Genomic DNA, 25,873 nt, shown 5'->3' on the forward strand with positions numbered 1-25,873 from the left:
TGCACACTCTATGCGGGAAATTACAAATAAAGAACAGATCATATCTCTGGTTTAACTTTTTTCTGTCTTAACTCTCGAGTATGTCAAATCATGAATTTTTATGTGGCTTTTCCTTGTGTATTTTCATAGGACATCTAGAGATTTATGAGCTAATCATATTATTATATTAATCAGCGTATATTACTGAAAACTATATCATAGCTGTTATCTTGATTCAATTTTGTTTCTTTACATATGGTTCATCAGCTCCTTCTGACTTCTTTACTTCTCTGTTGCAGCTGGTCATATTTATTTATACATTACGCCCTTCTTGTTGCTTATGTTGCTCGCTCTTCAGACATTTTAACAAATTCCTTTGGCATTCCATTGTATGACCCGTGACTCTTACTTCTTCTCTTTCTTATTTTAGTTAGGGCTGCTTTTCTACTTTCATGTTACGACATTATATATATCTGCCCCCATAGATGTTGTTTATAGTTGACTTTGATGGTTCATAATCACCAAACTTCTCACTTTATCCCCAGGATGGGCTAATATATCTTTAATCTATCATGACACCACTCATTGAACCTGCAGAAAGGAGAAGTAATAGGATGTGCTAAAATTGAACAATGAGTGCATAAGTTAGCTCAAGCAAACTTTAACTGAATTATTAAAAAGGATTTGCTAGTCATTAATTTGACTGAGGAAATAACTCTTAATAAAACTGAATGGAAGAAAGCACTCAAGTAACTGGTCCAAAATTTTGAAATGAAGGCTTTGTTGGTGTTGGTATTTCACAAAGCTATTTTCTGATACCACTATTAGTTTAGATATAGAGTCTAAATCCCAACCCTTATTGAGTATTCATGAAGTTAATGAATTTTCTTTTATTTTTGAGAATCTTTCTGGTCAGTTTTAATAATGGTAAAGTAAATACAAGTTCCATTCTGTTGATTAAAGTTCTCCTCTGTTCGACTGTTGAGGATAACCAGTTTGACTTTAAGGGTCAACTTCTCTATCATATGGTATCTTTCTGTTAAATCTTTGTTTATATCAGGATGTAGGAAGTGGTAAAGTGAAGCATTATTAATAGGCAGAGACAACCTTTGTCCCTCAAGTTAAAGCTTTTGGATCAGATGCATATCTGTTGGTAAATTCTCCAATAAGAACTACTTTGGATGAAGAATGTACCAAGAGTTAGTGCTTGCTCAATATGCTCACACACAAATTGAGATTGTTGAGTCTATGAATTGCACCATGACCAAATAGTTCAATATTTTGGATGAAAAATGTCATTGTCAACGATAAATGCATCATAATATGGAGGACAAATGGTCCTTGTCAATGATCGATGCATCACTATGGAATTCGCTAATTTGCCTTCCCCGCAATAGTCTCGTTGTTGCCACTTAAGTCATGAAGTTTGTGCCATATAAATGTCTCTCCAGTTTCTATAGTTAGACATGTAATTTGTAACACAGGGACTCTAATCAATTATCCGTTATTGGATTTTCTTTTGTCACTACTGATGCAGATGGGAGAGTGCCACTCTTTTTACAATGTTTTTTGGAGGCATATGCTATTTTGGAAGGTTAGCTTTTTGCAGTTTATTAGTTCTCTTGGGAAATTGTTGGTATTTACATATGTGGAAGTATCCATCTCTTTTATTTCTAACAAGATAAGTTTTCTTTTTTATATCTGAAGTCAATTTGATTCTATTAGTCTTTGGGTATGGTGACCTTAAGCTATTTATCTAATTGATGAACAGGATATGAGAATGAAAGCTAAATTTTTATAATGTAAATTAAAAAATTCCTGAGTTATCTATTTTAGGATATATTTTTCCATCCTACCTAAGAAAGGTCAAGGAAAGTATCAGTTGAAATATAGTTTTACCCGCTGTCAGTGTTAGGGATGATAGCATGTGGGTGGGGTGCGTGTGCATAGGCATGTCGGTATGTGTGCATGAATGTGTGTATGTTTATCAACTTAAATGAAGTAAACTGACTTTGAAGTGAACTGATATTGCAGCCAGCGAATTATTGGCGTGATAAATGGTCTTCTGGTATTTGGTATTCTCGTGTCTTTTGCAGCCCTTGTGGTAATTTCTCTTTGAGAAGATGCTTACTTCCATTTCCTGTTTTGTCATACATGTATACATAGAAGAATACAAGCTTGCATGGGCGCACATTCAGACACCCATGAACGACTGCGATTATCTTTTCATAAGAGCAACTGTGTGTTACACATTTGCCAAGTATAGTAATGTTGTTTTTATAAACGTAGTTCAATTCTTCTACCAAGAAAGCCTAGATTTTACTTGCAAAAATTATCAAATTATTCTCATATGTCAATACACATTGGTTATCACATTTGCATTGCTATAGGAAGATGTCGCAAATTAAAATTTCCAAAGTCTGCTGACAAGGAAAAATAAAAACACCAGTTCATGCAAGTAAAAGCTAAGGCCGTTTGATTAGTTGGTCAAAAATAATTAAATACAAATAAATCCTGTGAAATGAAATGAAAATGCTTGAATCACCTGTGGGATCATAGATGTAAAAGCTACGAATGGCACTGTAACTGTCATGCCTATATCAAGGATTGTGCAAGCGTATGCTCAATGCTGTGTGGACCTACAGATACAGAAAATCTGTTCCATTCATGGGATATTTAGAAAGTCATTCATTTGTCTCGACATAAACCATATACTCTAGTTTTGTTCAAATATTTAAGTACACTTTCTGGAAGAAAAAAAAAGTTCTATTTCTTTGAGTCCAACGAGAAGACTCATAACATATTTCTTTATGTTATATTTATTTGATTTCAGTTAGAAGAGTCATAAGTCATAACATGTCTCTTTATGCTTAATGCCCTTGAAGTTATACTCATTATTTGCAATATGGCTCTGTTAATGAAGGTTTGAGTTTCTTCCCAAATTTTGTGGATTTCCTTCCGTAATTGGTGCATTGGTACTAGATTTCTGCTTCTATCTTTGGTTGGTCAGTGCATAGAAAAGAATTATGAAATGTTCTCTGGTCACGTTTGAAAAAGCACATGCCCTTAGTCATCCATCTTAAGCTCATCCGCGGACAGCTACCAATCCTCTCACAAAAAAAAGGAGGCAAAAAGAGATAAATTTTACAAAAGAAAAGGCTCAACTCTTTGAATGTAAATGTTGATTTATTTTTCAAAGCTCAGGGCTATAGGAAGTGGTTTGGCATATTTTGTTTTGCTCCTTCCTTCATTAATTCTACATGCACTTCTAATGTTTCTATGCATTGCATAGTGCTTACCATTTGCCTTCATAACTAGATCGAAGGCATGCTGTCTCTACGTAAAAATCAACCTTTTGTATTATCCAGGATATTCATTAATAGAATGTCATTTGATCATCTCATACTCCCTAGAAACATGCTTACTTATCTTGAAGTACATAAGATTGCCTTTTTGTTATCAATTATATTATATTTTTTTGTAGCGTGTACTAGTTTTATGTCTAGTAATATAGTTGTCTGTGTCCCTAGGGAGTAGCAAGTGGGAACCTGCAATGGAATTCTCTTCTTCAAGCGCATTTTGAAGCGGTTCCAAAAAGTATACCCATTATAGCTCTTTCTTTCGTTTACCAGGTAAAAGAAAACTTACGCTCATATGCCATTTTTTAATATTTGAAACTCTACTCATTTTTCTGTACTTCAGAATGTAGTTCCAGTTCTTTGCACAAACCTTGAGGGGAATTTGTCAAAAGTAAGGTGAGAAATATCTGTGTACCTCATATGTGAACAAATCACTTTTTCCTATGTTCAGAATAATTTTTATGCAAACTTTTATTATGAATCTCAAGATAATTAAAGCCTTATTACCAAAAAAGAAACTATATTCAGAAATTAAAAAAATTTATTTTATTTAACTCATTATAATTTGTATCTGCAGGACTTCCATTGTCCTTGGAACAGCTATTCCACTTATTCTATTTCTTGTATGGGATGCTGTAATTCTTGGAACCATTTCAAGTCTTCACACAAACAGTGGCAGAGTCATTGACCCTTTAGAACTGTTAAGATCAAACAACGGAATAGTTGGAGTAAGTTTATCATTATTAAGTCTTGGTTCATTTCCCTTCGAGCTGACTTCTATATCAATGAAATTAAACTGATGGTTGAATATTTCCGTAATGTGCAGCCAATTGTTGAGTTGTTCTCATTCCTTGCGATAGGCACATCATACATTGGATTTGTTTTAGGGCTTTCAGACTTTGTTTCTGACTGTAAGTAGCTCCTCTTTCTTTAGTTATATAATAAATTATCAATAAATGCTTGCCTATATATAGCTTCGATATTTTATTTACATTTTTCTTCCGTTCTTGCTTCCCTTTGAGGTAATTGCAGTGCTTAAGTTACCAAGTGGTCAGAGCAAACCTTTGCCATTTCTATTGACTTTGGTTCCTCCTCTGGTATTATCGTTGCTTGATCCAGAGATTTTCTTCAAAGCCTTAGATTTTGCCGGAACTTACGGAGGTAACACATCTGTTATGTTTTTAAGTAGACACATCATGCAAAGCATTAAAATTGATGAATATAACACAAAAATTTACCTCAAATATTTTCACAGATTTTAGCGGTGATATTTTAGGGTCTCCGATGGTTCGTACTATTTTACCTGTACTCTATTTAAAGAAAGAAACTAAGCCTTTAGCATGAACTGTAGGACTTGAAAAATTCTGGAAAGTTGCATACTTGACACCTTGTCCTTTGGAGCTCAGGATCTATGTATGCTTCCGAGTATTATCTGCCATAATATTGTATAATTTATTTTAGTTCACATTTCGCAGTTTGCTCTACTGATTTTTGAGGAAATAGAGAATACACTTAATCTATTGACATCCCACCCCCAAACCCCACCCCCAAAGTGAAATCGCTGAAAGTATCATCTTATACATAATAATGTGCTGTGCTCATAAAATGAGACATCGGCGTGAAATGTCAAATATTATATATATATATTCATATATATATATATATATATATATATATATATATATATATTATATAAATAATAATATATATATATATATTATGTGTGTGTGGGATGTGTGTGTGTGAACTTATGTCAACTTAAGTGGACAGAGGCCTGTCCACCAAACTTTTCTATCACATATATATATATATATTAGTATATATATATAATTATATATAGATATAGAGAGAGAGAAGAGAGGAGAGAGCGAGCAGAGAGAGAGAGAGAAATGGGTATTACTGTTACCAAGCACAAATTTTATGCTGGAAGTGACATGTCTCATTCCCACCACTGCATTCAATTAAGGGTATAGCCACCTTCACTACGCAAGCCATAAATTGTTGTGCTTGGCTAACCAATGCATACTCATATTCCTCATATATTATATATATATATATTATATATAGTATAATTTAATTATATATATATAGAGAGAGAGAGAGAACGAGAGAGAGAGAGTCGAGAGAGAGACGAAAGAGAGCAGAGCAAATGGGGTATGCTTGTATTCAAGTACAAAAAGTTATGCTGGTAGTGAGGTGACATAATCCGCTTCACTTATTCAAATTGGTGGCATATCCCCATAATACTCAACCAATGTGAATGCTGGTCCCCGATCTTGATGAGTGCGAAGAGGATTGTGTCACTCACTATCAAGCATAAAAGTTGTGCTTCGGTACCAAACGTACCTTATATATAGATATAAAAAGTCTCTATATTTGCATGGCATCTCTAGATATGCATTAATTGAGAGCGCAAAGTTTGGTGGAGCTATATATATTTATATATATATATATATATATATATAGTATATAGTTAAAGTCTCTTCATATCTTGTTATTTGGATCTCCTTTAGCATATCCATCAAGCGAAGAAGTTTGGGGATATCCACTTAAGTTGACATAAGAAGTTCTCTTCTCTCCTGTATATATTATATAGATAAATATATATATTATATATATATATATATAAATATATATATAATATATAATATATATTAATTTATATATATATATATATATAGAGAGAGAGCAGAGAGAGAGATATTAATGGGTTCCTATGTCAAGGAGAAGATTTTCCTCCTTGACAAGATACATATTAATCTCATATATATATATATATTATAGAGAATGAGAGAGGATAATGGTGTATGCGATTCCTTCCTTTACGCCTCCTAACAATCACCATGATTGAGCGACATTATGGATGATCGCTCGCTTGAATTGATTCTACATATTCTAAAATCCAAACACACCAAGTTTGGTGAAACCGTCGCTCGGTTTGACCCTTCAATCACACTGCATATCAAATATTTAACGCTTTTGAATTGAATAAGAACTTTTCACATGGCTCGCATGGAGGTCAAAGCGACGACGGATTCACCCCCAAACTTGGCCCCTTCACTCTGTGTTTGGGTTTTTAAATATGTAGATCAAGTTCAACCGAAGCGATCATTCCATAATGTCGCTCAATCTATGTGATTTGTTAGAGCGTCAAGGAGAAATCCCCTCCTATACAAGGCATACACCATTAATCTCATATATATATATATATATATATATATATATATATATATACTAGTTGAGATGCACGTGCAATGCACGTGGTTGAATATTATGATTATTTAAATTGATAAAAATAGAATAAAAATAAAAAATAAAATAATATTTTTTGTGAGATTGATAGAAGTAAAACTTTAAATAAACTTTTACAAAATAAAAGTAAAATTGTAAATTACAAACACCTTAAAAATATTACAAAGAAGCAGTTAAGGAGCAACACTTGTACTTGAAGAATTGATTAACTTTTATTCTTTAAAAAATATTACAAAGAATAATATCATTAATGTATGGTTCAACATTCTTCGTATCATAGAAGTAAAACTGAAAGTATAAAGAATTATTTTCTTACGAAATTAGAACAAGGAGATTATGATATATTTCACCACGTGCTCTAAATATAAAAAATTCTTTTTTCTTTAATACAAGGTCCCTATCATACCTTACTCCAAACGATATGAATAAAAAATGCTATTATAACTCACTTACCTAGAGTAATTGTATTGTATATATGACATATAACTCATCTGGAATATCCACATCTGCTAAGTGGATTTTGTTGTTGTGAGAGAAAAATATTAGAGGCTCGTATTCAAACTTTTTAGCTTTATAAAAAATACAAGAATTTAGAGTGCATAGTTTATATATTGAAAAGAACATACTAGTTCATGAAGAATTTTCCCTAATAACGATATTATTACAATGATATTACTATTCAGTATTAAATCAATTTTATTATATAAGATTATATAACCCTTTTTAATAAATTATAAAGTGTATGTATATATATATGGAAACCTCGATGCTTATAGCCAGTAGTTGGGCTCCACAAAATTGGTTAACTTTACATTATAGTTACTAATTTGATACACGTAACTATAGAATAAATCTCAAGCAAAAAATAAGAATTGAGATTATATTATCCTGTAGGTAAATAAATAAATATTATTAGAGCTTCTCTTTATATTAAATTTAAAAGTAATAATTTAAATTATTAAGCGTTAAATATTAGTTCATGTGAGAAAGTAAAGTAATCTATGGTCTATATACCCTATTTAGTCAGCCATTCGAACGTATTATTATTATTGATGACCACAGTTAAAATTATATGGTGGGTTCACATTAAATATAACTTATAAAAAATAATATATTAAAGTCAAAAAAATTTTAACCACTATGTAGATTGTCTAAAAATGTTTGCATACATAAACTATATTGTTTAGGAATAGTGATGTGCACTTAACCATGACCTAATACATCTTAAAAACGACTTACTCTTTATTATCATCATTAATTGACGTATCTATGCATTACACGGGAAACATAATGAAAATTTAGAATACTACAAAAGAAACCCTCAAAAGTTTTTAAAAATTATGAAAAAAACACCCTAAAATTTTATAATTTACAAATACACAAAACTATTAAACATTACATTATAATCAAGAAACTGCAAAATATCATTAAAAATTTCAAACTTTAGGGATAATTTGCAATGTACTAAACCTTAAGCGTGTTTTTTTGTAAATTTTAAAATTTAATAGATTTTCAAATTAGTTATGTTCTTTTCAAAAAAGTTATGGATAATATTGATCATGAAAAGATTTTTCTAAACCTATACTTTTAAAGGGAGTATGATATTTTTTGCAAATTTTTAATTTTATAGGGATTGTTAGTAGTTAGTAATTTTGTATATTCAGTTTAGTGTCTATAGATTAGAAATTCTCTTGGTGTTTTTTTAAAATTATAAATTTTAGGGATTTTTTATAATTTTTTAAACTTATTGGTCTTTTCTATAGACTGTAAATTATTTATAGACTATTTATAATTCCTATGTTTTCAATTTACTAATGAGTTTGAAATTCTCAGGGTGTTTTCTGTAAAAGTTGAATTTTGAATTTTTGTTTGTAATTTGAAAATTTTAAGGGTGTTTTCTATAAATTATAAATTATGTAGGGGATATTAGCAATTCCTACATTTTCAATGTACTTTTTGGTTAAAAATTATCAGGATTTTTATAAATTTTATAATTTTGAGGGTTTTATTTTGCAATTTGTAAAAAGTTTAGAGTGTTTATTGCAAATTCTATAAATATTTGGTGGTTGTTTGTGTTATTTGTAGGTTTTTAGTGTGCTTATAGGTTTAAAATTTTCAAGGTGTTTTTTAGAAATTTTAAATTTTTAGGGGTGTTTTTGTAATTTTTAAAACTTACAAGATACTTTCTCCAAAATAAAAAAACTTTTAGTTTCTAGGTAGCATATATTTTCCAAATTTCTCACTAAATTTAGATAAGTAAAATTTATAAATTTCGAGATGTTTTAATAAAATTTTGAATTTGTAGAGGTGTTTTTACAATTTAAAAAACTTGGAGGATATTTTCTATAAAGTCTAAAAACTTTTAGGTGTTTGCTAGCATATGTTATTTAGATTTCTCAAACAAGTAAAGAAATTATATCAAACATATATCATTTATCCAATAACATGTTAAGTCTCATTATGAATAGGATATATCATTTAATTATCAATTCAAAAAAAGATAGGATAATTAGAATAGATTAGGATAACAATGTAATATTCAAAAAAAAAGGTTAAGGGTAATACATGGAAAAAAAATTCCATTTGAATTATATCAAACGTATCTCCTTTATCCAATAACATATTAAGTCTCATTATGAATATGATAAATCATTTAATTACAAATTCAAAGAAGACAGATACTTAGAATAGATTAGGATAACACTGTAAAGTTTAAAAAATTAAGGGTAATATTGACTATGAAAATATTTTTCCGAACTCGTACTTTTAAAGGGAGTATATGATATATATATATACTTGCATATTATCATAGCTTTTTTTCTGTGGTACATTCTTGCAGTTCTCGTGCTCTTTGGTGTTCTTCCTGCTGCCATGTCTTGGTCGGAGAGATACTCGGATGCCTCACAATCTCCAGAGCTTCCGCCATTGGTTCCTGGTGGTAAACTGACTCTGTCAATAGTCATGGGAGGTGCCTTGCTTGTTATTTTCTCTGAATTGTTCGAGAATATTCCGCAGCTGTGAATAGCTAATGCTGTTGAAGGTTTTGTATAGACTGAAACTACATTATAATATAAAAAAAATTGTAGAAATGAACTTTTTGCTTTACTCTATTATGTTAGAAGAATCCTTTTGACCGTTTGGTTTACAGGAGTTCAGAGTTTCATATCGCGTTCAAAATTTTACAGAAGTTGAGAGTTTCATATTGCGCTCAATTTTGAATAAAAAAGAACAATATGTGAGATATGGATTGAATTAAAATTCTGTTTCCTGTGAAATGGCGAGCATCACTCTATTTCACAGTGATGATTTCCTCTATTCTGGCATGGAAGATACACGTATATAGAATGTAGTTAAAGGCAGGCTCTGTCATCGAGTAGTGCACAATGATAGTCATCTGCAAACTACAAGATCCAAAATATAAGCTTCTCTAGTAAAGTTCCTTTTTCCCATCAAACAAAATTCAACCATGTCAATGTTCAACAGAACGGTGAAAGTCAATCTAAACTGTACTAGCAAATTGATACAGATAAATGCTCAGCGAAAATGACCTGTACGTGGGTCGTCAAGCGAGCACGAAAATTAAAATCAACACACAAAGCAGCAGCATGAAAATTAAAATCAACACACTAAGCAGCAGCACGAAAATTAGAAATCAACACAAAAAGCAGCAGCACGAAAATTAAAATCAACACACAAAGCAGCAGCACGAAAATTAGAAATCAACACACAAAGCAGCAGCACCGTGTTCGATGAAACAAAATAGTTGAGGGAGGAGGCACCACCCTTATTGTGGGTGATAATAAACATTTTCTTGTATAATCTTTGATTTCACAGAATAATACATAAGAAACAACGAGGAGAGATGCATGTTAACAACAAGGGGCCTGCCACCTCTGTGGCTTTGACCTCAAAACACATGCTGGCAACAACATTGTATCCATATTTACATATGTTATAGTTACCACCTTAACTCGGGACGCGCTGTTCTTTTTAACGGGCATCACTCGTAAACTTTCTTGAGTTATCTTAATACAACACTGCGAATAAGGGGGGACATGTGCTTTTCCTTCAGAGCTGACTCAGCTTTTTTGAGTTCAGAAAACAAAATGTTTCCTCTTTTTCCTGTTAATCAAAAATGTGCTAGCAAATATAGGGTGGCAACAAAGACCCAAGAAACAGCAAAGGGCTGACCAGCCATGGAAGCTGCAAGGAAAACATTAAACCAAGTTGAGCTCAGCAATCCAATGAAATACATATATAATAGAAAAAGAAGACTTAGAATAAATTGTTCTTTTCTCCAGTAGATACATAGGTACAGTCTACGTTACCGTGTTGAAAAAGCATCTTGACAACTTAAAAGAGGTTTACTAATTACATAAAAGCATACACATCAATGCGCAAACTAAGCAGGATACAGTCAATATGCAAAAGATCTGTTTTATGCAAATACCAACACTAAAATAATACACGAAGAAGAGGAGTACTGGCTTAACTTAATATGCCCAATACTAGCAAGTATCAATATACAAATCTCCCCTAAACTCTTAATCTTCATTAGTGACACACTTATGAACTGATTTACATTTAATAGTCTCATTTTCATATTACCTGATTGATTGAAATTGATGGATTACTTGGTTGCATTGATTCCAAGTTGTAAGTTCTCATTAGATATCATATTCTTAAATGCTACACACCCAATGATATGGTTTCTATAGAGGTTTTTATTAGCGTGCTCAGGTATGGATGTTATTGAACTTATTTGACTATCCTTATTTTATAGCACTTAAGCACACACATATTCCTTAGAAGAAAGACGATCACCACTGCTTACAAAATTCACCCTCAATTCATTTAATTTAATCCTTGAGCATTTGTTTCCTGGTTTCCAAAAGAGGCATTAAATTTTTTACATTATTTTCCACGAAATAAGCCTAATGTGAAAATTTAATCTATCACCATTAGATCAGATACTAGAAGAATGGTAGAGACAGAAGTTATCTAGTGAAGCACGTTATACTGTGGATATGTTTATCATGGAACGTGCATCTGCACATTCAATTGCAAATGCACTCAAGGATGGCAGGAAACTTTTAAAATTTGTAATAGAAGTTTGATTACCAAGCTTGAAGCTACTACACTAATAAATTAAGTTTTATCCTCATATTTACCAACCAACTTTATATCCCATGAGTGGACTGCAAAATATCTTTTGAGCAAGATGTCAAACCATTAGATCAAGGAAAGGAATAAAGAGACAAAAAAAATTGCCTACTTGGTAAAGTTTCCAGTATTGCATTTATCCGTCAAATATTAGTCATTGACTTTTTTATTACTACTGCTTGATATAAAATAACCCTTAAAATAAAAGATTTAGTAAAATAAATACTCACACGAAGATGGAGAAGGTGAAAAGGCCGGAAGTTTGTCAGGAGGCTTAGTCTCCGTTGCACTCTTACTTGGAGCTCGTGCATGAGCAAGAACAAAGTGCGGCAAAGGTGTGTGGAACGAGTGAGGTGCTGGAGTTGGTGTATCTTCAACCGGAGAAGGAGCAGATGGGTCTTCAACTGGAGGAAGTGCAGGTGGATATTCATTTGCAGCTGGGGTCAGTGAGCTCTTCGGAGAATCCACAGGTGCAGCAGCAGGAACTATGTGAGAGTTGCACTTGGGTTTGTTTGGAAATGCAGAGTGGCACCCACATGGGGCTGGAGATTTGTACATGTGCTGAGGAGTAGGTGCAGGAGCCAGATCCATATTAGAGTGATGGTGGTGATGGCGATGGGGGTAAGGGTGATGATGGTGGTGATGGTCAACTTGAGGTTGAGGAGCGGGGCTAGGTGGTATGGATATGCCATTGCCTCCACCATTGAGAGAATGTTTTAGAGAAGACGAAAGTTGTATTTGCTTTACCCTACCAAACACCGTGTGATTAAGGCCAAGGTTTCCATGATTGCCATCAGATCTAATTGTTTGTGCCAGCTGCCTTAATCGTGGTTCTGAAGGTGGTCTATTCCCAACAGCAAGCACAACAGATGCCTGAACAACTGTTGGAGGAGCAACTGTTGAACCCTTTATATTTGTTAAACTTACATACAGATTCTGCATTTCATGAAAGTTAAATAATTAGTTTACAATTTATAAAAACTTTACTTGTTTTCAGCAAACTCAAGAAAAAAAATCTAATGATTGCAAGGACTCTAAATCCATGGGAGTTAATAGTCATATGTCATGATCTGAACCTAAACTCAATTAGGATACATGTATATTCAACTGAAAATAATGAGGATAACCGCCATCTCTATGCAAGCTTATGGACATCTACCCACTCAGTAATCTACTTCTTTGTAGTTAAGTTGTTTCTTGAATGATTCACATATTACGATGCAGGTTACATTATAAGTGAAAGGCTTCATGGTCATGACAGGCTTCAACATCATGCACATTCACAAGGACACACCAAATGTTGTCTGTGTCTGCCACTTGGACAGGTCACTTGGGCAACTGTCCACTACTCAAAACATTTATCATGACTCATATAAAAAAAGGAATACAGGATATCATTGTAGTAAAGAATGGGTAATATCTACAGCGGCTTTAAAGGGAAAATAAAAAAAAACTCTTATCTAGTGTTACATTATTTCCAGAGTCATCAAAAGCTATGTCCTGTTTGTTAGCTACATGTAACGCCATGAAATAGGAAAACAATAAGTTTTGCTTCTTTTAAGCATGTGATAAATTATACACATTTTATATTATATAGTTTATATCTAATACCTATGTCTGTCTCTTATTTACAAATTATCCTGTCCGAAACCTTAGTGACACTCAAGATACTTGATATCTGCATCTTGTGTCCAGAAAACACTCTTCTTGTGCATGTAACCATTTTGTTGCCAAACCCCCCCCCCCCCCCCCACACACACACACACCACACAAAAAAAAGGAAAAAAAAGAACCCCAAAAAAAACCTGAATAATATAACCAGAACATGTAACATTCATAATGAAAGGAAAGAACACAAAGCAAATTGTTCATGAAAATAATAGAAAACAAACCTCGTATGGATTGAGAAGTAAACCAGATTTCATCTGAGCCTTCAGCTCAGCTAAGTTTTCTTGCACTTTCTCGATGGAGAAGTTTAAGGTGAAATTAAAAAGTGCACCCGCCTTCTGCAAAAGAAAGGCCCTTTGTTCGGGAGTAATTGTAATTCCTCCAGGGAATTTCAGCACCTGAAAGAAATATGTTTTCCCGAACAAGGATGTGGTCAAATGGAGGCTTGACCGTCCTATAACAAAGGTCATAAAGTTATCCCTGATAATGCTCAGCCCAGTTGAAGATATAGCAGTATTAATTGGATAAGGCCAGATTCCAAACACCACATTTGTCCAGTTTAATCCAACTAATGGTTCCAGAGAAATAACGGTGACCTGATTGAGTCAAGATAATAAGTTAGAGCATGTTGACGTTACATATGCAAATAGAGTACCAGGTATGAGGCTTTCCTCACCAAGGAATTCTGAATGCCAATTTCTTCAAAGATATCATATTGAAGCTTCATAATATTTGCATTCAGCAAGGAGATGGACTTCCGCACTCTGAAACTCGCCACGATGTAGGCTGGAAAATTTTTCTTCAGGATGAAAAAACAGTGTAGTAATATAAAATTCAAACTGGTATTTGTAGTATTGAATCATTCTGATGTTCATTCAGTTACAGTTATAGTTACAGACAAATGCAAATAAAGCAAGCATAAAAGAAAAGATTGACACGAAGATGAATTCAAGGTGAAGATGATTGTATTAAACAGTGACTTTCAGCAAATCAAGGGAAACAAAGTTGTCCTTTAACTTTATACATTATCACCTTAATGCCCTGTGACTTCTCCGGCAGAATGGGACATTTGAGCTTAATATTCTAACATTTGTCTGTAATTCATATTACATTGTGTGTGCGTATAAAAAGGATAGTTGAATTTGATGAAGGGAAGGTACACAAAATTTCAAGCCAAATGTTAAAAAGTTCATAAACGAAAAAAACAGTGATTGCATGTCACAAAGAAGTAGCCTTGCAGAATGCTAGAACCATACAACATGCAGCCCAGGTGTATACAAGATGACAAAAGGAACAAACCAGCAATATAGAACAAATGTTTGCAATTTATACCAACATAAAATGCTTAGATACTACAATCTGTTGCTCACCCTTCGCCCAGTCGTAAAGAATGAAGGAAGACTGGTTGTTCATGTTGTATGAGTAACAAACAGTACTACAAAATATTTTATTACCATGTTCTTGGTCTCTTATGACATAAGGAGAATGTTACTGCAATCTTTAAGGAGACTAAAACCCCCAGAGAAAGGAAAAGATGTGAAAAACATGGTCTAGGGGTGCAAGAAGTAAAAAATTTCCAAGAAAACCAGGCCGCACCCCAGGAAACCAATATCCATAAGATAGATTCCTAAGTGAAGGGATAGGTAACAAAAAAGAGCGTTGGACGTCACAATGATGACAAATGTCACAACAAAACATTGGAAATCACAATCACCACGTAACAATTGTCGCAACAAAAACAAGACCTTAGTATACATACAAGACCAAAGCACTGACAACGGACGAGGCCATTGCGTTTTATATGCATAGAAATGTTGCCAAAGAGTTGTTTTGGGCTATTGATGACATCAAGGTGTGGATGCTATCAATCTAAATATTAAAAGAAAATCAATATACACCTCCCAGATTATAGCTATTTTAAGTTTATCCCAGAATCATTGTCATAGCTATTTTCACACCCAATTTTCTTCCTTCAATTTTACTCGCAAAAATTGGGAATCTATATAGAGTATTCCATCACACTATATTTTAATACACTTTAATGATTTCATAAATTACCGAGTTATATATAATTAACTTAATTAAGATTTAAAACCCACCATCCTCTTTGTAGACATCCACCTGCCCCCATTCTCCGCTCCCACCCCTAATGTACACACCCCAGATCCTCCTCACTACGTCGGTTGATCTCACATACAGCTTAGTAATAGAATTTTTTATTGAGGATATGTGTTCTCCGCATGCATCCAGTGGGATGTTGATCAAGTTTATACAAATTTTTAACCAGTGATTTGCATATACTTAATACATGGCTAAAATACATCCAAATTAATTAGGTTCTACTTACTTAATATTTGTTAAACTGCACTATTGGTACGAATTTCCATTTGGGAGATCAATATCTAAGCATGGAGTTATAGCTTGCAATTAATGGTATAGCACAATTAAATTTTCATTCAGGATTTGTTTTATCCTGGAATTAATTAGTCTTGGAGGCTTGTGATGGGTAGCTATTCCAGTGGGAGCGCTCGGGATGCCATACCAATTTCATGAGAAACGACATACCCTAATAATATTGACAAGATTAACATAGGATAATAAAAAATTATGATATTTCTTGTTTAGGTTTGTTATGCTGTATGTTCAGACAAATACCTAAACATAAACAAATCATTTCAAGTGGAAGATTTTGGGTAGAACGACACTATGATTTAACTACCTAATCTAGTCCATTCTCTAAGAAATCTTATATTCCATTTTCAAAAAAATTATAATTGTTTTAAAAATTATATCTTTGAACAATGTAGTTGGGGCCCTAGGCTTTCTTCTCTCTGTTTGGGATGTAATTTTATTATTCGAATAAAATGCTTGAAGAGAATGTTCTTTCGGGAAGAACAATACTCTTCGTAAAGTGCCTATAATCTTAACATATCCATAATTTAAGTGTCTTAGTCCTTCTTTTAAAGATGTACCAACATAATTTTTTTCAACTTCAATCTGGGACTGATTAATTGTAGATATTTCTATCGGAAGATCAATTTTCTCTTGCGAGCAGGAGATTTTGACGAATACTGAGACGGTAATGTCCGAGTTGGAACAGGGTTCAACTCAAACTCAAAGATGTGATACCTATCAATACAAGGTATGGAAATTGAGAGATCGTTCAAATGGTTCACTGGGTGGACTACAATGAGGAGTGATCTCATCAGGGAATTTGAGGATTTTTTTTCGAAAACAAAGAGCTTCGAGGATGATCTTAATGCAAGATTCGAATATGTCTTTCTAATGAGGACCTGAGTTCTTATTCTTAAGTTGGATTCAAATGATATGTCTGCTAGGCATAACATCGAATTCACCTTTGGATAATAACCTTTATGACTAGGGATTGTGCTAGGAGCAGCAGATCCAGGCAGTTATTAGGGCTTTATAAAACTCCTGGAAAGGCATGTATTACTTTTATTGCACGTCGCAAATGTAACAACATCCGGGGATGTGCGAATGAAGGTGAAGTTGGAGTCTAAACACTGGGATGTGTTCAAAGCTAACATGTCTACTTCAGCAGCTAAATATCCAATGCACAAAGATAAAACCTAGTTGTAGCGAGTACGCCGGAAGATTTTAGAATGGATTCTGAAATAAAAGAAGTCAATTGAATGGGTGAAGAAACCAACAAATAAGAGCACGACCAATTATTTTGATTGCAAACAAGTAGATAATTTCGCGCATGAGGGCGCACAACCGAAAAAAAGGGGACTCATTGTCTATATATGCAGTGCAGAGAATTATTTGTTGAGTTCAAAAGATTCCAAATAGGAGTAGCAAGATCTAGTGAAGGAATATGTAATGATGCTGAGCACCGATGCATAAAGATTTTCTAAGTTTAGGAAACAAACAGATCTTGTGATACTCCCAATATAAATAAGGAATCATCTCTGTAGTTAGGCTTATAGGATTCATGATAGTTTCTCATGCGTGGGTGACTTACATAGATTTACTTCTTGTATTCTTTGCTTTGCATAGAACATCAAGCTAATCTCTTAGTTCATTTTAGAATGTGACTAATTATAAAATAAAAGGGTTTATCTTCTACTTTGTCTTGTATTGCGAATTAAGATTAGATCTAATTTATGGTGTTATAAACTAGGTTACATTGGAGGATACGTGTAGGCTCGCCAAGAGTGACCTCCTATGTACATGTACAAAGATGTATCCATCCACCTGCGAGTATAGTATGTTTAGTAAAATGACTAAGAAATATTTTGGCAAGGCCAAGAAAAAATTCGTTGCAATCAGTACACTCTTATATACGCGGAATAATATTCATGAAGGTACAAAGTGGAGCTCTCTAATTCCTCACATTAATAGGCTATTACACTATTTGCGATGATGTGTATTTGATTTTGCGCCTAGTCTAGGGCTTGGATTTATTTCGAGTATTGAATTAGCAAGGTAAAATCAATTAAGCAAAAGTATTAGACCTTTACACACTAGTTGTAAGATACAATAGCTATCTGGCCAGTTCAGGGAACTGTGTTAAAAGAAGAAAATTGATAAATAAATGACAATAACACATATTCTATAACAACATGGTGTTGAGGAAGTAAAGAATATGGCTCTGCTAGATGTAGTTTAGCTACCTATTTAATTTTGGAGAGACGCGCTATTGATAGTAGTATATGTTCTGAACTGTGTACCTTCTAGATCAGTACAATCTACATCCTATGAGCCATGGACAACCGAGGGTCAGTGCTAGATCACTATGTCCATATGGGTGTGTTGTGTTGCTTACACATATAATGCTTCTCATTAGTGTGAGAAGTTAGACTCCAAAGGAAAATAGTGTACGTTTATACACTAATTCCAAAAATGTGTTTACGATTGAGCACCACTACGAGACTGTGACTGAGGGAGTTGTTCTCTCTAGGAGAAAATCATCTTTCACTAAATATTGACTCTTGTAGCAAATATCGATCTTGAACTAGTCTAATGCGCTTAGGGACAACTTTTCTCTAGAAGTGGAATAAAAGATCTATGTGGATCGGCTACAAGGGACTTGAGCACAGGGTGCCCAAATTAAAGAGCTACACCTATTACTTGAAATAATATTCTAGTGTAGTATTTATTCGGTTATATTAGACCATAATGGGCTATGATTTCATAATGATCGATGAAGACAATTGTGTCTACCTACACAGAGATGGTAAGAGTTTAAAATCTTATCGTCAATTGTCAATGTCATATTGCTGACTAGGTGTAGCATGGAGACCACAGGGACTCTAATTACTAAAAGCCAAGCTCTAAGCATAGAACAATGTCTCAATATTAAGGCAGAGAAGTGCATGTTGGTTATTCCTTGCAAGAGTGTAGTTGGCAATCATGTGTGTACAAGACCCGACATATCCTTTGCGGTAGGATTGATGAAAAGGAATCGATCCAGTCCTGATGACTCACTAGGATGAGTCAAGAGAATCCTCAAATTTTTAATTGAGACTGCATTTATACATTGTGCTTTGGCAGAATTGGCACTCACTATGTTATATTAAGATGTCGACTAGGCCGACGATCTGGATAAGCCAGTGTCATCTTCTGGTCATATTCTCTTACTGATTGGCAGGGTCATTTCATGTAGTAAGTAGTATATAGCCTATTTCCACTAGGAGCGAAATATGCGGTGATACACACGATTACACGGGATGCAGTCTGGTTGAGCAGATTCTTAGAGAATTTTGATGTAAATCGACATGCAGAGAATGGTGTAATTCTCTACTATGATAGCATGTCAATTGATGGTTATTTAACAAACCAAAATTAGTTGGAAAATCAAATAAAATCCAAATTGGGTATCATTTTATTAAGAGCTAAGAGAAGGAAGAGGTCATATTATGTATATATCTACGAGTCAGATGATCAAAAATCTAAAAGGGATAGCCGAGGAGCGGCTCATGCAGCACTTGAGTTATAGAGACTACATTTTAATGATGAACTTTTACTTTAGATAAGACCTTAGACATTTAGAATATCACGGATGACGGCTTTATAAAACATCATCTTTGTTTTGATTTTTTTTCCATGTGTTTATCTATGGTTGCTAATGTCTTATTATTGCTTGATTATCAAAACATAGAGCATATTTGTATATGATGTGTGCAGAGTACACAGGGCACTGCGTGCACCATTAGAAAGTTATATCAGCAGGTAGAGCTAGATCTCTAATCACACAATAGTTCCCCTCAGAGCTGTGGCAGTTGCTACAGCTGAGACCGAGTGTTCGATTTCATTTGGCTTGGAGCAATGACAACGTTGTTATATTACTGGGTACGACAACGAGTGCACTCTGTTGGTCGCACTGACGAGGTCAAGATGAGGTTGATGTATACTTATATGTTGAAATGGCCAAAGTGAAAAACTCACGTCTACTTTAGCTGTTTACTATTAGCCAGACTAGGGCTTTGACTTGGTGTATGAGGTGAGGGTTTGTCGGGAGATCCTAGGCATATCGTGGGGTGATATGGCAGGACATGTTCATTACAGGGTAATGAAACTTGGATCTGTACGATATTCATTTAATAATGTATGCTCTCAGAGAGAGAGAGAGAGGTAATATCATAGCATGTTTCTATATGATGTGTACTTGGACCGGATATAAAGAGGTTAAGGGATGGATCCCTGCTCCCTCGTTGTGTGAGCCCTTATCGATGACCACAAGTAATGAAGAGCAGTCACTGTATCCTTAGAGACACTAGACTATTTGTGAAAACTGTTATGAGCGTCTGTTACTTTGGCTGTTGTTTCATACTACGATGAGACAATACTGCATAAATGGGGCAATGTAAGGAAAATAGGTGATTAACACGCTCAACTATTCAGCGCCAAAGGAAGATCGATTGACATGTCTCCTAATTGCATCGCCTTGGTCAACTCTTATTTATGTCGGGACAGGATCCAAAAGTCGGATGAATCGAGAGTAGACAGCAATGTTCATGTACGCTTCTTTGAGGGATTGAAGGTACTTGAACAGACATGATCGATTAGATCTGGCATACAAGATACTACATACTTACACTATTTGATGTGTTTTATTTTAGGTAGATCATTGTGTCGGCCTTAACGGATTTGGCTACAAGACTACCCGCTTGCAGGTTCTAAACGATCTATGTTGCATTAACGACGTATAGACATGAATTTAAAAAGGAATAAGATTCTCAGAAGACTTTGACTCGGGGAGTCAACGACTCAGGAAGTCAGCTCAATAAGCAACGGACGGATGACACCCACTCATTTGTGTGAGTGGGAGTATGTTGGTTAATGTTGTGAGATAGACACTAAAATAAGTGAGTGAATAAATTACTTAGAGATAAGATATTCACTATCCTAATAAGCAAGGTTTTAAATATCGGATATCAAAAAAATATCGGATGGCCAAAATTCCTATCAAATTGCGATTATCGGGGAAATATTGGAGATATGTGGTAAATAGCGGAATGTCATAACGGATATTTACATCTTGCTTGAAAAATTACTAAACACTGTATATTATTTTGCAACAAGCCATCTAAAAGGATATATTGGCCAACACATTGGTTATACCGGGAATATATCGCCGAGAATAGCCAAAACGTGATAAAGGATATTTAGAAACCATATCGATTGCGACAAGATCTAAAAAAGATATATCGGGCGACATATTGAGCCATGTTCGGGATATTTAAAATAATGCTAATAAATGTAGGATTCTATCTCTAAGCCCTTATATATAGATATAGGGTTTTCATGATGGGTGAATGAGAGAATATACCAAAAAACTTTAACATAGCCGTTATCTACTTCCCCATTGAAAGTCATGCTTTATGCAGTAGTTATGGCATGATATGTGGGGGGTTTCTCACTGATTGCATGGTGCGGTTGCTCTCCGACTGTTAATTAAGAAAAGTGTGACAATCCTTTGGAAAAGATTCGAATCAATAACCTTAAACTTGTTGTTTATGTTATAAAAAGTATGATATGGTTTCTTTATTTTCGCTGTGCATAATCTAGTTGTAGAGGATTCCTATTGCATGCGTATAGCTGTTCGGATCCTACAAACGATATAGCACAATTAAATTTTCATTCAAGAATTGTTTTATCCTGGAATTAATTTAACTCAATATAGTCATGAGATACAATAATCCATTAGACTATAGTGACTTAAAATTTTAATTTCTTGTTTGGTTCAATTTGTTATTAACACCTTAATATCTATATTATGTTTAGAAATTTGACGTTATAGACTATGAAGCACGGACACGAACACGACGACACAGACACGACACAGACACGGCAAAACCCAAAAAAATAGGACACGGCGACACGGCTAGATTTTTTAATATTATTATTATATATAGATAAATTTATAAAATTCAAACAACAAACTAAAATGCAGTGTTTTCAATAATATAGTATATAGATTTAGTGAATTAAAGTATTAAACGTGTACGTTAATTTTCATTCAATCATGCAAATTATTCAAACTTTCATACTAATATATTGCATCACTAACAACTATATTGTTAAATTTTATTTTCCTCTTTACATGTTACAAATGGCGAATCAAGTTTCAACTAATAGCACCGCACCTAGCTCAAATAGCAATCAAGAATCAATACTCACAGGCTCGCACAGAAAATCAAATATTATCACTAGTTCATAATATCATGACTCTACATATTGATATTAAGCCAAAGAAAAAACAGTTAATAATCAAGAGCGACAATAATAAAAAAATTTAATTAAGAACTAAGAGCTAAGAAGAGTAAGTTAGTTAACATTAAATCTCTCTCTTTTTAAATTAGGAAGAGCAAGTCTATAACTAATTGCTCAAGTTTCATTCTCTCTTAACAATTAACAGTCAAGACTCAAGATAAATCTCAGCAATCTCCCGGTTAACAATTAACAATCAAGAAGTTAATTAAGGACAAACAAATAACAACTCACTCTTAACAGTTTACACTTAACAATCAACAACTAAGAACACAGATTTTAAGTTTAGTTGTAATTGGACAGCTCTTAACAGTTTACACTTAACAATCAACAACTAAGAACACAGATTTTAAGTTTAGTTGTAATTGGACAGGGAATATCAGCAAAACAAGTGTTAAAAAAAACTAAGAACACAGATTTTAAGTTTAGTTGTAATTGGACAGGGAATATCAGCAAAACAAGTGTTAAAAAAACATCGCTGAAGAGAGAAAGGTCAGAAAAAATAAAAAAGAAGGATAAAAAAAGAAACAAAAAGAAAAGAAAAGAAGGATTGATGTTTGTTGTTTGCTGAAGAACATCGTTGTTTGCTAAAGAGATAAGGATCATAAAAGAAAAAAAAGAAAACAACATCGTTGTTTGCTGAAGAGATAAGGATCAGAAAAAAATAAAAGATGAAGAGAAAGACAAAACCAAAAGAAAATAAGAAAAGAAGGATCGGGAGAAAAAAGGAAAACAAAATAAGAACGCCCCTGCTCGCTTAAAAGAAAAAAAGGAAAACAAAATAAAACAAAGAGAAAAGAGAAGAAGAACGCACCTGCTCGTCGTCGTCGTCGATTGCCGCTCGCCGTCGCCCGTCACCGCTCGCCTTTGCTGCTTGCTACTGCCGAGTGGAGAACACAAGGAGATCGGGAGAAAAGAGTGGGAGAAGCAGCGAAAAACCATCTCTTATCAGGTTTAAGTGGGAAGCAGGTATACCCAATAACCCCCTGAATAATATTGTGATTCTGCCCTTTTCCTCAGGCGCGCGCATGATCGAAGGCTGCAGGCGATGCAGGGCACTCCCCAGCCGTGTCGGGAATGAGGTCAGCCGTGTTAGGAACGAGTCGACACGCGTGTCGGGGCGTTGACGCGTGTCGGCGGCGTTGGCCGCGTGTCCGACGCGTGTCCGCGTCCGACACGGACTCGGGGCTTGTTTCCGCGTGTCCGTGCTTCATAGGTTATAGATGGTACAGAATTAGAGCAAAACAACAAATGTCCATAGTACCATTTGCCTACTCATCATGAGTTTAGCAAATGTATACAATACCTTTCTGTCCACAATGAAGTAAACTATTATGCTTTTTGAAAATGTCTAAAATATACTTACCCTCCATCATCACAAGATTCTTTATACAAATAAAACATTTAGAAATTGTCTCATTCACAATTGAGCAAGTTTCTAGCTACTACTAATGCAACTTTAACCCAATTTAAATTGCATGACTATGAGAAGAGATTGAGGTCATTTTTTGGAAGCAAACCACTGGCAGTATATGAAAATATAGGCCTCAACATGCAAGATGTGACCTTCCTTGGCATCCTTGCTAATGATGTTAATGCAAGTGGTCTCGTTTGAAAACATCATTTCCGAAAATAGTGAAAAAAACAAGGACGATGTTGAGCACCGGCATCCAATCTCAATTGAACTTGTCAGGTTGCAAAAGTTTTTTATTCTGTTGCACAGAACGGTGTTGAAGTTGGCTGCCAACCGAATTGTTACTTCTGGATAATTATATGTCAATCTAAGAAAAGTTTAAGGGCAAATGGTCATTTTTGAGTTTAATCCCAAATGGGAGGTAGTCCCTACTCCCTAAACTATAATAACACCCCCTCCCCACCTTTATTTAGTCCAAAAAGTTGGGACTATTTCATTTTAGCAGACTAAAATGCCCGGCCTAATCCCCTCTGAAATTTTGAACCAAACGCCTCACTATTTTCTTTTGAAGCAATAAAGGCTTATTAACCACGTAATAATACCCAATCCAAATACAACCTATGGGTATGAGCTAACAACCTACTTAACAAAGTAAGTTGTCGCTCATGTGGCGCCTGTCTGAAACAAGGACCACAAAGCAGCATTAATCCATCTTTAAGGCTAAAGCAAGGATTGTACGCCCTCTACATGAATGAGCAAGGAATCAGGCACATTATTACCACCTTACAATCCTCTAAGTGCAACAAAATTGCAGCCATCTGCATCATCAAAGGGACAGCTTTTCTGGATGAATAACGGGCGATACTGAACTGCATAAATCAGAATGATTGCATCACAAATACGAGACCTAATTCATTTAGCCCTCGACAACAGACCTGTTCTAAACCCAGCATCACTTTAGTCAAAGTGAAATATGCTGTTATCTACCAGCATTGCACTCTACAAAGCCAATTCACTGTCCACCGACAAATCCCCACGATTCTCTGCACTAAAATATCAGATCCCAATACAAAAAATCAAACTAAAACTCCCAGATCTACAATCTCATCCAACATCCACACGGTAAAAATTGCATCAGTTATATTAGCATTGCATCATGATAACAAACTACAAACAAACCAAACCAAACCAATTCAAAAAGATCTACCTCCGCGAAACTGCGGATCCGGATCCCGATGCCCTCGACCGCCGCCGACAGGAACACTGCAACTCCGACGATGAGCACTAGAACGCATCTCAGGCTGCAGACTCTGGCGATCGAGCGGCATCGGCCGCAGGAGATGGCGCCATTGCTCGTAGGGACCTCGGATGAAGGCGAGGAAGATGATAGAACTTGCTCATCCTCGCTCTTCCCCATTTCCTTCGTCTAAGTAGAGAACATTCCTCTTGCGACTGACATTGATGAGAGAATTTTAGGGCTAAGTTTTTTTTCCCCCTTTCTTTTCGAAATTTCACTTTCCTGTTTTCTTTACTCTTTCTCTCTCTAGACGGTGAGGGAAAAGGAGAGTTAAACAGCAGATTGAGAGAGGTGAGAGAGTAGTAGCACCGTCTCTCTCTCCTCCCCCTCTCTCTCTCTCTATTTTCTTTTGGTTTTTTACTTATAAACCCAAAATTTATGACTATTTATTTCTCACTTTCAAAATCGTTCTTAAACCCGAATACAGCAACTTGTACAGCGATAGCTAGAGCATTATCCCCGGATTATTGATGATACGGTGAGCATAGCAGAATAGTAACGGAATTTAGAAAGTGGGTTTTAAAATAATTTAAGTTTAGAAAGGACTTTCTCGGAGGGTGTTTGGTTTAAAAATAAATCAGGTTAAGAGTTGGGATTCATAAAGAAAACTTTTTAAAAAAAAAATTACAGCAACAGCTACTAATATTCTTCCACTCAAGCGGGCACTAGCACCGCTCTTTTTATCCGTTGTCTCAAAATTCTTAAAAAAACTGAGGGGTGCGCAGGGTAAGAGCAAGTACGCAACGAAGGCGGAGGTTAGGAGGGGAGATCACGTGCCGGTGTGGGGGTCCTTTCGAGTCCACTCTATCGTGGGCTTCTTCCTTGCTTGGAAAGGCATAAGGGTTTATTCATCGGGCACGATAATGGGCGTTAATTACGGTCCGTGCCACCGCACCGTCATCTATTGCGCTGTTCTCGGTCGGTGGGAAACGTTACGGTCTGAAAGACTGAAACGGTGCGGGATGTAGTGGCCACGATGTGCTGTGGTATTAATAGGTCAAAATT

At 34.8% G+C, this 25,873-nt stretch overlaps 2 protein-coding genes across 3 annotated transcripts in view; one reads left to right on the forward strand and one right to left on the reverse strand.

Moving 5' to 3' along the window:
• LOC109849764 (tyrosine-specific transport protein) overlaps window positions 1-9,753 on the forward strand; it is a 31,955-nt gene extending 22,202 nt beyond the window's left edge. Inside the window, exons 6-14 of the mRNA XM_020419636.1 lie at window positions 279-368; window positions 1,517-1,573; window positions 2,014-2,083; window positions 3,510-3,611; window positions 3,682-3,734; window positions 3,916-4,066; window positions 4,165-4,249; window positions 4,371-4,499; window positions 9,430-9,753. Of these exons, the coding sequence (XP_020275225.1) occupies window positions 279-368; window positions 1,517-1,573; window positions 2,014-2,083; window positions 3,510-3,611; window positions 3,682-3,734; window positions 3,916-4,066; window positions 4,165-4,249; window positions 4,371-4,499; window positions 9,430-9,611 (919 nt within the window). The 3' untranslated portion in view covers window positions 9,612-9,753. The remainder of the gene's footprint in view (window positions 1-278; window positions 369-1,516; window positions 1,574-2,013; window positions 2,084-3,509; window positions 3,612-3,681; window positions 3,735-3,915; window positions 4,067-4,164; window positions 4,250-4,370; window positions 4,500-9,429) is intronic.
• LOC109848453 lies at window positions 10,283-25,176 on the reverse strand. 2 transcript variants are annotated; one of them, XM_020417951.1, is made up of 5 exons: window positions 24,779-25,176; window positions 14,098-14,220; window positions 13,646-14,017; window positions 11,984-12,689; window positions 10,283-10,793 (listed from the first exon to the last, which is right to left on the reverse strand). In XM_020417951.1, the coding sequence occupies exons 1-5, from the start codon at window positions 24,986-24,988 to the stop codon at window positions 10,720-10,722; spliced, it is 1,485 nt and encodes a 494-aa protein (XP_020273540.1). In that variant the 5' UTR covers window positions 24,989-25,176; the 3' UTR covers window positions 10,283-10,719. The 2 variants fall into 2 exon arrangements, with proteins under 2 accessions (XP_020273540.1, XP_020273542.1); XM_020417953.1 differs by having other exon boundaries at window positions 14,098-14,207; window positions 24,779-25,175.

Source organism: Asparagus officinalis, chromosome 7, assembly GCF_001876935.1.
Source record: "Asparagus officinalis chromosome 7, Aspof.V1, whole genome shotgun sequence".
Taxonomy (NCBI): Eukaryota; Viridiplantae; Streptophyta; class Magnoliopsida; order Asparagales; family Asparagaceae; genus Asparagus; species Asparagus officinalis.